The sequence below is a fragment of the Chanos chanos genome, chromosome 9 (assembly GCF_902362185.1).
Source record: "Chanos chanos chromosome 9, fChaCha1.1, whole genome shotgun sequence".
In the NCBI taxonomy this organism is placed as follows: Eukaryota; Metazoa; Chordata; class Actinopteri; order Gonorynchiformes; family Chanidae; genus Chanos; species Chanos chanos.
The window spans coordinates 23,444,592-23,460,231 of record NC_044503.1 but is presented as its reverse complement, the minus strand read 5'-3'; the positions used below and the strand labels follow the sequence as shown (position 1 = coordinate 23,460,231).

General features: G+C 42.4%; 1 protein-coding gene across 1 annotated transcript in view; it reads left to right on the top strand.

Moving 5' to 3' along the window:
• The window catches only part of sema6cb (semaphorin 6Cb), a 31,952-nt gene extending 24,537 nt beyond the window's left edge, over nt 1-7,415 (top strand). Inside the window, exon 18 of the mRNA XM_030784115.1 lies at nt 6,133-7,415. Coding sequence (XP_030639975.1) covers nt 6,133-7,415 — 1,283 coding nt within the window. The remainder of the gene's footprint in view (nt 1-6,132) is intronic.
• Nucleotides 7,416-15,640: the final 8,225 nt, after the last annotated feature.

Here is a 15,640-nt window from a genome sequence, read left to right as displayed (position 1 = left end):
GCACCAGTTAAATTTGTTACGTGCAAATGGGTTTTATTTATTGTCTCGTCCGCTCAAGGCCCCCCGTAGATGAAGAGTAGTAACTTTTGAAATTGGAAGCATTATGAAATGGAGGTTTTAGGACACAGCCATGTTTTCTGTTCACAGGGATTAGTAAGTGCAGATCAAGTTTATAATTTCACAGTCTAATGACTGAAGTCCTTACTGTGTGTGTGTCTGTGTGTGTGTGTGTGTGTCTGTGTGTGTTTATGAAATACTCAGAACTGTATTTGTCCCTCTTGTTTATTTAGTGTTACTCTGTAATTTTAGCAGTGTTGCACCGTGGTGTTCACAGTTGAATATAAATAAATAAATACACACATACATACAAACATACATTTATACATATATACATACATACAAACGATGTGTTTGATTTGCGGTGCACTTTTTCTCATCCCCAGAGTGAGGGTAAAATAGTATAAAAACAAGGCGAGCAGCATACATAGACACAACATCACACACAGAATGACACACACGGCCCGAAGAATGGCACCCCATGTACTGGGTGAGTGTAACACATCAAAACAAGCACCACGATACAGCAAGACTATTTCAGATTTAGCAATGGAGCAGTGGAGACAAAAGCCAGACTGCAACAATAACAGCGGAGCAGTTGACACAACACCCAAACGGTGACGAAAGCAGTGGACACAAAACAAGACAGTAACAGTTGCAGTGAAGCTGCTGTAAGGTGAGGGAGACAGCAGAAGGGAGAGAGAAGGGAGGTACGCGGCAGAAGGGAGAGAGAAGGGAGGTACGCGGCAGAAGGGAGAGAGAAGGTAGGTATGCAAGGGCTCGTCTGAGTCACAGCGGTAGTCTGGTCTGTGCTGTGGACTTCTTTGTTTGCGAGAGTGCAGATTTTAAAATTGGTGCATGTAGGAACTGGAAGCCAGTGTAGTTTTGTGGGCACACAGGTGACATGTTGGTGCAGTGAGGTTTGAGTAAGAACACGAGGCAGTTCAGTAAATAATAGAGAATTAGGTTTTAGTGGTTGATAAATGAACACAGCCAGGAATGGAGAAGCAAAGACAACTTTGGGTGGCAGACATTCAAAGGACGTTACACACGGAGCAGCTATTTTTCACGTCTTTGGCAGGCCGAGCAGTATCCGTTTGAGGATAACAAAGTGGTCGTGCTGATTCCCTGGATCGTTTTATTTTTGTATGGATCAAAACGCCCGTTGCTAGGCCAAATAGATTTCGTGCCAGATGTCATTAAGTTCCGACATGAGACCCTTTGTATATACTGAGGCCTCCGCAGAAGCTGCAGTAAGTGCACAGGTTTTAAAAGGCCACCTTTAGGAAGCACGTACAGTTCATTAGAGAGAGCAGTTTGGTGCGAGAGTGCATTATCCTGATGAATCCCAGGCGTCCCTCCGAAGTACGACTCGCCAAGGAGTCCCATCAAGTAGATGATGTAGAAGACCAAGGTACCAGGATTAGTCTAAGCCGACCAAGGTAGGCACAGTCCAGACAACATCCCCAGGCACACCCATCCAGGCCAGGGGAGCACCGTGACAACCGAATCGAGGGGGTAAACCCAAAGGAGGAATGAGCCACGTAGCAGTCAGCCCGTCTAGGAAGATCGGTCGGTTATGTCAGACAACGGTTTTGGATAAATTGTCCGGGACAGCTGGATAGCCATTAATGCAAAGTGTGGAGATCCCAGAAGGCATCCATGAAAAATAGGACCAAACAAGATAAGGAACCAAAACCAGCTTTTCCTGCAATAACACTGTGTTGCTAGGTAGGGCTTTATAGAACAGACTCCAGGTCCTATGGTGTTTCCTCCTTCATGACGTGACAGAAAGCGGCGTTAGATTGCTTCTGTTTTTATAGAGGAGACCGGGTCCTGTGATCTTTTCTCCTGCGTGACGTGACAGGGCAGAGTTACATTGGCTTTGTGTTTTACTGCGGAGAGGTCATTCTAGGACTCATTAGCTGGTCCACAACGCAGCCGTTTGCAAGAGGAAAACTTGTAGACTCAGCATTCTATTAGCCTGTCACTCAACTGTATGTCAAACTCCCTCCGCACTACCTAATCCTTACCCCTCCCCTTTCCTCCATCACATTCTCTTCTCTCTCTCTCTCTCTCTCTCTCTCACCACTCTTCTCATATTTTCCCCCCCGCAGTCCATCTGTTTGTTTTCTTATTTGGCAAGTCTATGACGGTCCATAAGGTATTTGTCCCCGTTTATTCACACAGTAAAAACTATTTTAAGCCACAGTTATGCGTATGACACTTTTTGGGGGTTTTTTTGTTTTTTGATGAAAACTTTTTAAGTCTCATAAAATAGTCTGCTACTCTCCTCAATAGATGTGTTTTCACAGTCTGTCAAAACTTCTTTTTTTTTTTTGGAGTGAAAATCGCTATCGTCGCACTCCTTTTGAATATGAACTCAGCAACAGCTTTTTATTTAAAATTTGTTAAAGCTCTTGTCAGATGCCTCATAGTCAATGTACACAAGTCCGCTGGAACCAGTGCAGCACCGAGCAGAAACTTATCGACAACATGTCTGCCATGCTCCGTACGGCGCTATACCCATCGACAGATATGCAGATATGTGTACGCCGCCTGCCTTTTTCTTTTTTCTTTTTTTTTTTTTTCCTTGTTTTCTTTCTCTTTTTTGACAGAGGCATTGCGTCCATTTCGCTGGTTTATATCCGTGTCAGTGTAACTGTGACACCATATTGTCCTCCATGCTCACCCGTTCACGCGCCAGTCTCAGAGACGTGTTGTGACAGGTTGTGCGTGGGGGTGGTGAGATTTGTACCCCCCCCCCCCCCCCCCCCATCGCCTCCCCTCCCTGCTCACCCCACCATCGCCTCCCCTCCCTGCTCACCCCACCTCATGTGTTTCCCACTGCGAAACGACACATAGAGAGTCTTACTCAGCCCTCAGAGAGCATGTGTTAGCTTTCCATACACCCTGAAGTCTGTGGCCAACAGCTTAGGGTCCTGCAGAGAGGCCAGATGAGTCACCCACCGCACAAACAGAGCGTGTGTGTGTGTGTGTGTGTGTGTGTGTGTGTGTGTCTGTGTCCTCCATAATTCATAAATGCCCTGAGTTACTGCTGAAGTCGCTGCCTCGACGGTTGTTGAGCGTCGCTGGGAATAAGGGAGTTATAAGTCCATAACAGTTTCCTTGTTTTGAACACTTTGTTCTACACACTTTCTGGAACATTCTTAAAAAAAAAAAAAAAAGGCCATGTTATACTAATTCTGAGGTCTTAGTTGTAAAGAGTCTGACATCATTTGGAATGAAAGATTTCTAGGTTGAAACAGAGTCTGTAAAATGTTTGTGAACCAATGGTTCCATGGTCACTGTGGCATTTCATAAACGTTTCTTCAGGAGAACACCTAAGGGTATTTTTGGATATTGATAGCCTCACACACAGGTGATGTTCTGGAATATAAAACGCTCAGGGAAGGAGCATCTCTTTCCAACAACTTCATGACCTACTTATCAGTCTCTATAATATGCTACTCGCAAGAGATTGTTTTACTGCAGCTGTTACTATACAAGTCTTGTTTTGGAGCTAATTTTGCCCTAAATCTGAGTTTGCATCTATAAGCAGTCGAAGATAAACAATGTTATGAGACAACAGCCAACCAGACCCCTTTCACATTTTGAGAGCTTGTATTGCACCTGGAACCTCACAGCTAATCTGTTTATATTACTGCCTGGGGATAAACCATCACTGCATTTCTTTCCTCAACTTATTACAGATTCATAATTGGGTTTCCTCTTGCAGCTGCATGATTTCTCTCTCCCTCTCCTTCTCCCTCTCTCTCTCTGTCTCTCCCTCCCTATGTCCCTCCCCTTCTCCCCCCTCCATCTCTCTCTCTTTCTCCCTGCCCTCTCTTTCTCTCACCCTTGAAATCTCACTCTCTGCTTCCCTTCCCCCCTCTTTTCCTCTTTCCCTTTCTCCCTCTTTTTGCTCTCTCTCTCTTTTCCCCCCCATCACCCCCATTTCTCCTTCTCTCCCCCTCTGTCTTTCTCTCCACCCACACACTGCTGAGTTAGTTTGTTGTTTACCTGGTTTTCCCTTTGCTAAAAAAAAAAAAAAAACACGTCTGGCATCAGCAACCGAGACATTGCCCACTGGCACCATTAGGGCTCAAAGAGATCGACAGAGATTACAGCTACAGACTTAACTCTCTCCAGAACCATTCGCTTGGCTCTCCTGGTTACAGCTTCGTTCTGTATTTCTCATAAAGAGGAACATACACATTTAATAATCATTTAAATTCTTCCTTTTATGCTCTCTTAATTACTGAGAACTTATGCGGTAAATGCATAGCCAATACAGTGGCCATTCCAGTCATTTTAGAGTAATCATCCTGTTAAAGACACTCTCTAGGATACTTTTCGTTACTTTTTCTCTCTTTTATGGTGCTACGTTTTCCCCTGATATCTTTATTTTATGCGGTAGTTTCCAAGGTAATTTAAAGTAAATTAAAGAAAGAACTAAGACACAGGGTAATTGGGTACCCTTGAGCCAAAGTTAAGTCTAGTCTTTTGTTTTTGGGGTTTTTTTCCAAATATATATTTTCAGAATGTACAATTTTCTTTATCTCTTTCTTTTTTTAATTACGGGGTATGGCTTGTTTCCCTTTTTCCGGTGTTTTTCATTAGGCAGAAAGAGCAAGCAGAAAGGTACTGGAAGAAAAGTAACAATATAGTTTTTGGGGGTATTTATTCTGAAATTTCTTGATGTTAAGGCACTGAGAAAAGAAGTGCTGTCCATTTGGTATGCAGGCTGTGACTGTCACTGGCCTACTGTATTATGGCCACCATTTGTACGGGCCATTTCTACAGGCGCTATTCAGTACCACACTACAGTGTTTTACCCATCACGGGTTTCCTGAGCTCTCCATAACTCACTGAGTCAGGTGTGCTCTTGCAGAAATGCCAAGAACAAAGGAGCTGTGGAGGAATGAATTAGGTAGATCATAGAGAACATTACTGAAAACGTAATGCAAAGACTGATAAAAACACTTAGGAAATGGCACATTGAAGTTCAATAGCTGTAGACTACAGAATGAAGAACAAGAACACAGAACTATAGAACAGTCTATAGAATCTGTGGCGAGAGATAGGAATGGGAGCTCGGTGGTTATCCGGCATAATTCTTGCATATGTGGAATTGTGATATTTGAATCGCTTGACCTGCACCAGTTCACTTTTAACACCGATTCATCTTACTGTGTTATTAAATATTTTAGAGATGTGTTTGAATTACATAACGCAGTGCAAGGGATAAAAAGAAAGCAATTTCCTGCTAACTATGACTGCTGACCTTTTCCTTCTTTTGGTTTCACTGTATTTTTTGTCTCTTTAATTATTTCTTGGTCTCTTGCTAACCAGGATTGCTGATCTTTTACATTTTTAGTTTTACTTGCCTTAATTGTGATATAAAATATGAAAAATCGACCCTTGGATTTTAGCTTTGAAGGGGGGGGTTCAGTCCTGACAAGTCACTTAGAAGATGAGTTGGCGTCTTTTTCCTTTCTTTCTTTCTTTCTTTCTTTTTTTTTTTTAACTCATCAAAAAAAAAAGACCCATCACTTTTTTCTGTTCAGCTTAACATTTTATTCATGGCTGCTGCAACCGAATTTAGATATGAACAGTGAGCAACAATTATTCAGCGAGTGAGGTTTGTGTGACCACTGATTTTGGCATGTCTGGGTTGCCAGATGCTCTTGCCCTGAGCTATGTATTTTTTAACATAATGCTTTAAGCCTGCAAATGCTGCTGTTAATATTTAAAATTTTCACTGACACATTTATTACACTTGAGGGACTCCTTGTCCTCTGACACTCTGAGCCACAAGGTCACTGCTTGGAGAGCTGAATTTACCAGTTTGTCAGGACCGGAAGCTATCTGACTACATCTGCTCTGCCTCCCGCGGCAGAGTGTGTTTGCATGAAATCAGTTCCAGCTCAGGTTGCTGCTTTAATATTGGGGCATAGGGAGTCTTTCAAAACTAAAACTAAAAAGAGGTACTATCATTACAGTATTCATTTCTCTCTCTCTCTCCCCCTCTCTCTCTCTCTCCCCTTTTTTTCTGACTTTTTCTTGCTACAGGAGTTCGACGCCCTCCCGAAATGGAGAAGTCCAACCACAGTGTTCATTACACCCTTCTGATTGCATGTGTTCTGGTGGCTTTCGTCTTGGGAGCGTTCCTCTCCGGATTCCTGGTCTCCTGCTATTGCAGCCACAGTGTGAATAAAACCAAGAGGATGGCCAAAGACCCTGAAGCACCCATCCCTCACGCCTTATCTCTACGCAGCTTAGCCAAGCTCAACGGTTTACTGGAGAACCAGGGCAAAGAGGAGAAACTGGAGGTCTCTTCACCAAAGCTGTACAATTCCTTCTTCCCAGATGGGAAGGAGCATCCTCACAGGAGAAACGGCCACCACGGGGTCATGGCTGAACTCATCCATCCTCATCATCATCACCATCATCATCATCATCACTCCTCAGAGATGTCGGGCCTTCCAACGCCAGATTCGACACCCGAGCTGCCCATCAAGAGCATGAAGGCCTTCAAGAACCAATGGGAGAAGAACCAAAACTGCAACAATGCCAAGGACCCCAAGCCGCAAAACGTGGCCAGCTCCAGACCTGGTTCAGGGATCCATCAACAGGTCTTCCCCTTCTCTCATGGACTGTCCAATGGGCAGTCCCTGAGTGGAATGGCCCATCCCGAAGAGCGAAAGATCCACAATTCGGACCGGATGGTGAGCCAGCCTTATGCCTGTTACCCGCACAAGGTGGTAGATGTCACCTCCTTCGACGATCTCCTGAAGCACATTCAAGAAATCAACATTGCCACTGGAAAGAACACCACAGTCATGACTTCCTCCATGTCTGCGCACGGTGGTCAGATGGCATTCGCCAACCGCGTGCAGCCACTAATTCCCGAAACCGAATCTGCTCCGTACTACAGCTCTTCGACGTTACCTCGCGACAGCCTAACGCGACGGATGGACGTCCCTCCCGACATACCCATGCCTCAGTCCACCCTGGAGAGAGTTTCCCGTCACCCCTCTCAGAGGCACTCGCTCATTTCAGCCTCGAAGATGCCTGGCGGAGGGGTGGTTCCACGGCAGCACAGTTTTAACCATCGCAGTGCCCACCACCCGCTCTTGTCACAGACGAATTCCACGGGAGGCAGCTCCGATGTCCGCCACCCCTTGATCCCTAACACTTACCTGACGCGCCAACACAGCTACAGCGAACAACCGGAGGTCCACCGAGGTGCCGTCGTCCGTCGGACGGCCTCCCTGAAGCCAGACGTCCCGCCCAAGCCTCTATTCATCCCCGCCACATCCCCTGTCAATCAACAAGGGAAGTTTAACTACTGAGGTACAGGACCAGTTTGTGATGCAACATGCTGTGCCCCCTACAAACCCCTTGAATTTAAAACTGAGTTCAGTGGAGAGTGAAAGGACAACTGCCTTTAAGAGAAAAGCTTTTTTTTTTGTTTTTTTTTCCTCAGCTGAACTCTGACCTGCTTTTTCTCTATGTTCGATTAATATATTTGTACCATATTGGTATTGCTCAGCTAATGGCTTAAGGAAGTTGAGGAACTGTGAATGGATTCTGGACTTTGGCCACCTTGATTTTTTTTCTTCTGTCACAGTCTTCGGTGTGGCTTTTTAAGCGTTGCCTGGAACTGTTTGGTTTGGCATCACCGAAATTTTGAGGTAAACGCCTGGACTATGACAAAATACAGGCTCGAACCTCAAAAGATGCTAATCTTTCTCTTGCTTTTGCTTAGCTATTAACTTGTGCTGAACTCAACTGTAACGTGTATATATATATATGCATGTGTGTGTATATATATGTGTGTTCATATCTACACAATATATGTATACATATACATACGCAGTGTATGTATTTTGTCGAACAAAGTGAATGATCTTCTTGGAAAGTATTCTTTCATTGCCTTATTTTGGAAAACAGATATTATTGTTGAGCTGTCCTCCCTTTGATTTAGTGACTCCTATAATCAACGTCCATGTTCAAGAAGTACGGTATGAGCAATAACCAGGCCGTTGTATTATCTTCATTACAAGCTCTTCTGAACTGGCCAGAAAGAGAGACTTAAATTTTAGAAAGTACACTTAAATAAAACTCTAGAGAAAAATGATGACCAAAATGACGGCTAACTAACAAGCCATGTCATCCTTTCCCGGTCACACAGTAATTTGAGCTGGTACCAGCGGTGCTTAAAAAATTTTATCAAATGTATTGACGAAATATATCAGTTCCAGAGGAATTAATGTGGAGTAGTCTTAGAAAGAGGAGAAAAATTGCTGTTTTTTTGTTTTGTTTTGTTTTTTTAACCATACTCTGATATCAGAAAGGAGCTTCAAATTTAGGCTGTATAGATTTATCCAAAGCTTTAAATTTTCTTTCTTTTTTTTTTTTTTTAAGTCACTCATGTAAACCTCCAAAGCATCAGTATCAAAACTTGACCAAGTCCCATTCTCTAGTAAAAGGCTGCATTTTATTGTTTTTCGTATTATTAACAGTGTAGCTTGCGGGATGTAAATAGAGGAATAATAACTAGCCAAAATTTTAATTGTTTGTGTAAATTGTGCCTTATTTAATATATGTGTGCGGGGTTTGGGGTGGGGGGGGGGGGGGGGTTGAATGACAAGAAGAATAAAAATGCTATGTTCAGTGTTTTCTTTTTTCTTTTTCCTTTTTTTTAAAAAAAAAATATATATAGTGTGTACTTGCCACATCTATTGTAGATATATATTTCTATCCAGGCAATTTTGATATCCCCAGACTGTGTGAAGTTATTATATGTGATTTAACAACTACCTGATGCTGACCCCCTTTTTGGTTGTTGTTGTTGTTGTAGCTGTTGTTGTTGTTGTTTTGTTTTTTGTTTTTTTTTTGCAACTGGGTGCTTTTCAGACTGTGTCTGCCCATGTTCACGTAGTGTCCGTGTGCACATCCATACAGACTATTTCTAACATTAACAATTTGAAAAATAGCTCATTTACAGCTTTATTATCTCTCCAGAATTCCCTTTGCCTCAGCACTGTCACTACAGGTATAATGAAAAAATTACTGAAGAGAGAATAGGATGTTTTGTTTTGGGTTGTTTTTTTTTTGTTTGTTTTTTTTTTAAAAGGTTCTTGTTCTTTTAGAAGGGTAGATTGAAACAGATTATGAACTTGCTGTGTTGCCAGTTGTTGAATACATAAACTATAATTCCAAGAGGATGAAAAGACAATGCTTTCTTGGCTCCACTCTCCTTTGGTCTGTTTGTGTGTGTGTGTGTGTGTGTGTGTGTGTGTGAGTGTGTGTGAGTGAAACAAAGACTGAAAGAATGTCTCTCTCTCTCTATGTGTGAGTGTGTGTGAATGAAACAAAGACTGAAAGAATGTCTCTCTCTCTCTCTCTCTGTGTGTGTGTGTGTGTGTGTGTGTGTGTGCTGCTGATGTTAACCCTCAGGAAGGTAACATTAGTTAGCCCTGTATCAAAACCATCTCTGCTTCACCTCTGTCAAGAGCTGCTTTAGAAAGCTATGGCTAAGCTCAAGGTCAGCTCTATTGGAGGTTAACAGAAATACACATAAATGGTATGTCCATTTTGCCATAGATATCTGGTGCTGATCTGAATGGGTTCCTGCCATCTTTAAAGTTTAATGTCCTCTGTCAGTTGAGTGGCTTGTTATTTTGTACCATCCTGCCCTTTTGGACAGCAAAGTGCAATGTGAAATGGTATGATAAATGGTACCAACATCATAGAGAATGTCAGGAGCCAACGCAGATATGTCAGTGGATGCATCGAGGATTCGCCGATGTAGAAATATCGATCTTCAAGTTGAAATGTTGATATTCAAGTCAAGAATGAACAGTTTACCAATTCAGTATTGCCAAGTGTCAGATACAGGGCACGGCCTGGTCGGGTATTAAAAACATATATATAAGTAAATAAAATCGAAGTAGTTTCTTTGAATTTCCTTAGAGATTATTAAAGTAAAGGGAATACACACTCTGTCTCTGCTTCTGTTGTACTAACTATTGAGGTCTCTTGTTTATTACACAGTGTACAGAAAGCAAATGTGCTCTGGGGTTTTGTTTTTGGGGGTTTTTTTCATGGATTCAGTCCTGTAATTACTAACACTGGGCACGGTGCCCTTAGGAGCCCTGGAACCTGGTTTTATGGAATACCGTTGTATTTTCCTTATAATAGCAAATAAATGAGATAACTTTACGTGATTTTTCTTTTGGGTTTTTTGTGTGTTATTATTCTAACATGTTACTGTTATTGTCGTAATTCATTTAATTATGACTGGTAATGTTGTAATTATCCTGACTTATTGCTTGTTACTTGTATATGTCCTCGTTTGGGACGCAGTCAAGCTTCCAAACTTACATTGGTTGAAATCACATCATTAGTAGTAAAAAAACACATTTTTATTAGATGGATTACAGTTGTCTGGTTATGTAATTTCGCATATAAGCGGGAAAAAATCATTTTGATTAGACAGCCAATGTTTTTTTCCCTTGCAGAGCATGACAGTAAATAAGTAAGTGAGTCCCACAGCCAGTAAGCTGGACAGGCACAAAAAGTGGACAAAAATGATATGTCATATTTAACGAAAAAGACTAGATCCTTCCACTGGCTGCATTCAGTCCGGCAATAAACAATTAAATGCCCATCACAAACCTCTCTGTGAGAAAGAGCTGACCAAGGAAATTATGGCTAGGCGATAGGACAACTGTGGTTCTGGAACAAAGTTTAACAAAAGATCCATCACAAATAAAGACTACAGATGGAGATGTATGCTGATTACACCATCTGTTTGTTGTCCGAGTGGGATTAGAGAAGCCAGGAACATATGAGCAGACCACACGAATGTATCGTCAGCTACCACTGATCCTCTCTCTGATCTCTCCAACCACTTCACTCAATGGGAATAAGATCCTTTGCTAAAATTTCTTCAAACTGACCACAGGTAATCCAGCCACGATGCTAATTAGCCTGTTTATTTACAACTGGTCTTCACACTCTCTAGTTTCTGAGGAGAAGGCTTGAAACAGAAGCAGTGGATACTCGTGAAACCAAGCAAACTCAAAAGCGTGTCATGTCGCACTGCGTGAATGGGCAGGTGGAGAAACGCTGAGGTTGAAGTGGATGGTGCATCCAGTTTTCGCTGAATTTGGAGTATCTCCACGTAGCTGACCAGAATAATTTGCAGATGCTGCGCAGGATAAAATGCATTGCTTAAACGTGTCAACCAGAAGAATCTCAATCAGAGATTAACTTAAACCACTGGTGGCAGATAAAAGTGATACTGATAGCGTTCTATCTCCTCTGTCATTACAAGTATCTCTCCAAGAACGATCCTTTTACACATGGATCTGCAGAGGTTCCTTTGGCGTATTCGTAATTCTAAAATTACCTCGAAATCAATCTGTCAGCTCGCTGTAGTGAAATTGCACCGTTCAGTTTACTTCTTGGCCTAGAGAGCCTCTCCAGAAGGTCTTCCAAAGAAGAGCTGTACAGACTCTAGTGGACCACAAACCACAGGACATTTGAAAGCATTTAAATGAATCATAGAGCCCAATGAAACCTCATGGCTCCATGATTATTCAAAGTAATAAGGATCTAGTTGATGTCTTCTCTGCTAAGAAATGAGAGTACACCACGGTGTCAACACAGCTTTACTGTAACATTCAGAAAAAAAAAGAAAAAGAAAGTATGGATTTATTTATAATTGTGTTTACTGGCCTTTGGCATTTTGAAATTGTTCGACTTCTAATGAAATGTTGAGGCTTTTGCGATTTCGTGAAATGACATAACCATGTTTGAAAAATATCCTCTGGATGACATTCAGACAGCTCAAAGCAACACCCCCACCTCTGTCTAAACCAACTCTGAGAATTATTAATCATTTTAGATGCACTGCAACACAATGATAACCTCTTACCATTTGATTTGGCCTTCCTCTGTTCAGTACCTTTGTACTAGCATTACTGTGCCTTCACCACAGCGGAACTGTGATAATCTGACTGTGTGTAGCCCAAAGTGCACAGCTAAAACCAGATCTTCCTTTTAATGAAGTACTATAAATACATCTAAAAATGATCAAGTGATGTTCAATCTCTTGGTCCAATGCCAAACGTTGAGGAGATTGTCCCCTCCTTTCTGCCAGCAAGGCCTGTGCTCTGATGTGCAGTAACTGACCAAGTCCAAACTCATTTCTCCTTAAAGAAAACCGGTCATGATTTCCAGCCTTGGCTGACGTTTATGTCGTAACTCTCATTCCCCATTACACTGAGGGAACGGTGATTTCATTCACTCGAAAGTCTACTGATGTGCCTTGGCACGGTTACCTTTTCCTCGCATCCTCCTGACGCTTACACGGACAGGCTCAGAAAAGATTAGAACCTAAATCTGGGCTTTTCCACCAAAAAAAACAAAACAAAAAACCTTACACCAAACTTCCTCCTTGTGCTTTTTTGTGAGCACACAATCATCAGCGTTCATGCAACTTCTAAAAAGCAATCTCTCCCCGGCCTCAGCCAGCCCCCCCCATAGCATGTTATCTTAGCATAACATGTGATCTCAAATGTCATGGTAGTCAAACAGAGTTTACTGTACAAGCTTGCATATTTTACACAGCTAAGAAAGACCTAAAAGAATGTTTGCTTGTGCATTTGGCATAAATGCAGTCCTGGAGTGCACTGATGAAGTTCCGTAGCAGTGAAGAAAAGTAAGAGTTTGCAGCAGGCAGAACAGAGACTGACTGATTTTAAGTACTCGCCAGTGTGAGGAGAGAATGTGTATTAGTTCTTAGCTCTGAAACCTGAAAAAGATTCCACGGTTTTCAGGAACTCATCACATGAAGAACAAACTGTACACTCATCCCCCCAGCTTAAAATTCAATATTTTTTTGTAAAAGTTCTCTGCACATAAAAATTGGATTTCAGCATTGATGTATGCACAGCACAGACCACAACACACCCGTGAAAAGAAGAAATATACAACAGATCAGACACAACAGTCGAACCGGTATTGATTGGTTTGCATGGTATTATTGGCTTACCTCCCTTCAACTGAATATACTTAACAGAACAGAATGCGTATGGATATGTTTCAGTCCTCTATTCAGGTTTGATTTTTCAAAGATTGTACATGACATGTACATAACACGCGCAGATGTAAATCTAACCCTCGCTTAGCTCATGGCACCCTGTGAGAAATAAACCATGTTTTGTGGGCAAGCTTCCCGCCCCTTCTCAAAGAGCTTTTTGTGTCTACGCAGTGATGTGGCTTGATGACCTTTGGGCACTGTGCCAAACCACAGCTCTGAGGTCAGTATGGAGCTATGCCACATATGATTGGTATGCCCAGTATGCCCGGGTACCCCTCTGCCAGTGGCACGCCCCATTTGGTTGTAGGACAGGGGGGTCAGTTTGTTCCAGTTCTTTCCAAAAGCTGAGAGAAGGCTTTACTCAGCACTTTTGAAACTTTCGCCCGGAGACAGAGGGCGACACCTGCCCTCGCCCATCAACGCCGCTCTCTCACAGCCTGCCAGCCTCTTTCTTTTTGAGTGCCCCAACCTGCACACACACACACACACACCCCACCTGTCTCTGTTAGTATTAATGCATACCACCCCAATTAACTTGCCAAGCACAGCTCCCAAAAAACATGCCAGGACACCATGCGCCAACTGGACTAAACCCAGCGCCGGACCGGTTAAAACCGCCTTTGCCCGGTCTTCAAAGACATTTGTTAAAAATAAAACTTGTGAAAGACCTTGATCTGGTTTTAAAGACACATTTCGTGAGACTTTGTGACATTAACAATAATGCCTAACAATCATTCAACAGTCAGAATCTCATGGATTTTAATCCAAATGGGATCGCACTTCACTGGGCCAGTCACCCAGTGTGCAACAATAAGTGGTAGGGCTGCTATTTTGAAATTAAGGAGTATATCCATGAAATACGCAGCCTCCAGATGGAAGTAACCAGAGTGTAAACAAAAAGAAACCCCCATCACTTTGTCTGGAATACGTTCTCATGCTGTAGGGCTCTCTCTGTTTTCCCAACAACATTTGGTCCTTTGGCAATCACAGCATGACACAGCAGTTTTTTTGTTTTTGATTTTTTTTTTCCTTTCAGTTGCTGTCTGATGGCCATTAAAGGCTTGTGCGTGGGATCATCACGTAAACAAAGAGGTGATCTGAAGAAATACGATATGACAGACTGAGTGCTGTCTTCATGGTCTTTTAGTGGCTGTAAGTATACTGCTGTTTCTTTGTGCACTTTACTGAAGATGCTCTGAAGTAGTAAGGCTACGAAGAGAAGGAGGACCATGAGAAATCTCCACTTATTGTCGGAAGTGCATAAAAAAAAGGTATAAAAGAAGGACATAAAACAGATGAGTAGGACTGTGCGCTCTGAGACAGATCCGCATGCGCTATCAAGTTTGCGTGCCAAATTTCGAGGATTGGAATCAGGCTTTTTTTTGATCCGCTCATTCGTTTCCCTTCAGTTCCTTAGATTTACCTTGGCGTTGTCTGTGGGTGGTTACTCCCTCAGCGGTGTGTGCACCAGTTCTTGTAGCTGTTAATCTTAGACAGAGCTTTCTGGTTGACACCCCTCGCTACCCGCTTTACAGAATTAAAGGCACGACTTTTAATTGACTCACTTAACTCGGCTGCTTGTGTGTATGTTACCCTGCCGCGATTCACCTACCGCTCTCTTTTATTTCATAACATTCTGTGACGCCCACCTCGCTATAACGAGCCAGCTCAGCCCTGATTAATCAGGTCTGATTACTCCGTCGGAGACTACAGCTTAATCTTCCTATCTTTATATTTTCAACCACGCGCCTGATATTGCTGACGTGGTGCTTTGACCCAGTTGACGATGGTTCATGATGACATTCAATTAGTTCTCTAACCGTGGCACCTCCCCGTATCTAATGACTCAGAACCTCTTCTCTGGAAAACATCATTTCTTTTTTATCTCCTGAAGTGTTCGTCCTTAAGATTGAACTGCCTCACAGCACTGAAGATCATTAGCGTTGGTGATGACAATTTTTTTTTTCTTTTTCACAGTCTCTCTCTATCTATGTCTATCTAATCCTGTTGTATTTCCTTCCCTCCTTTCTTTCATTTTCTCCTTAGATCTGAGGTGATTTCATTCAATAGTTTAGCTTTTTAAAAAAAAAACAGAGATGATGAAACCTAAGGGGTGGTAGAGGTGTTTTCACCACTGGACCTACTTTGTGAACGATACAGAGAGAGAGAGAGAGAGAGAGAAACAGGCTGGTGGCCTGGTCTGTAAGAGGTACTCACCTCATTCTTTGTTCTGAGGGCCTTTTTACAGATAGGTGATGTAAAATGTTGCATATGTTTCAATTCAGAGATATAAAATTTATAGACCCATACAATGCTTTGTTCCCTGCCTTCTGGTCTTGCATACTACATTCTCATGAAAAAAAGGAGTGTGTGTACCTCTTGTGTTATTAAATCAAATAATCTAACTCAGCAGAATTGGGAGTGCTGCAAAGATTATTGGTCTTTGCAATTCATAATCACATA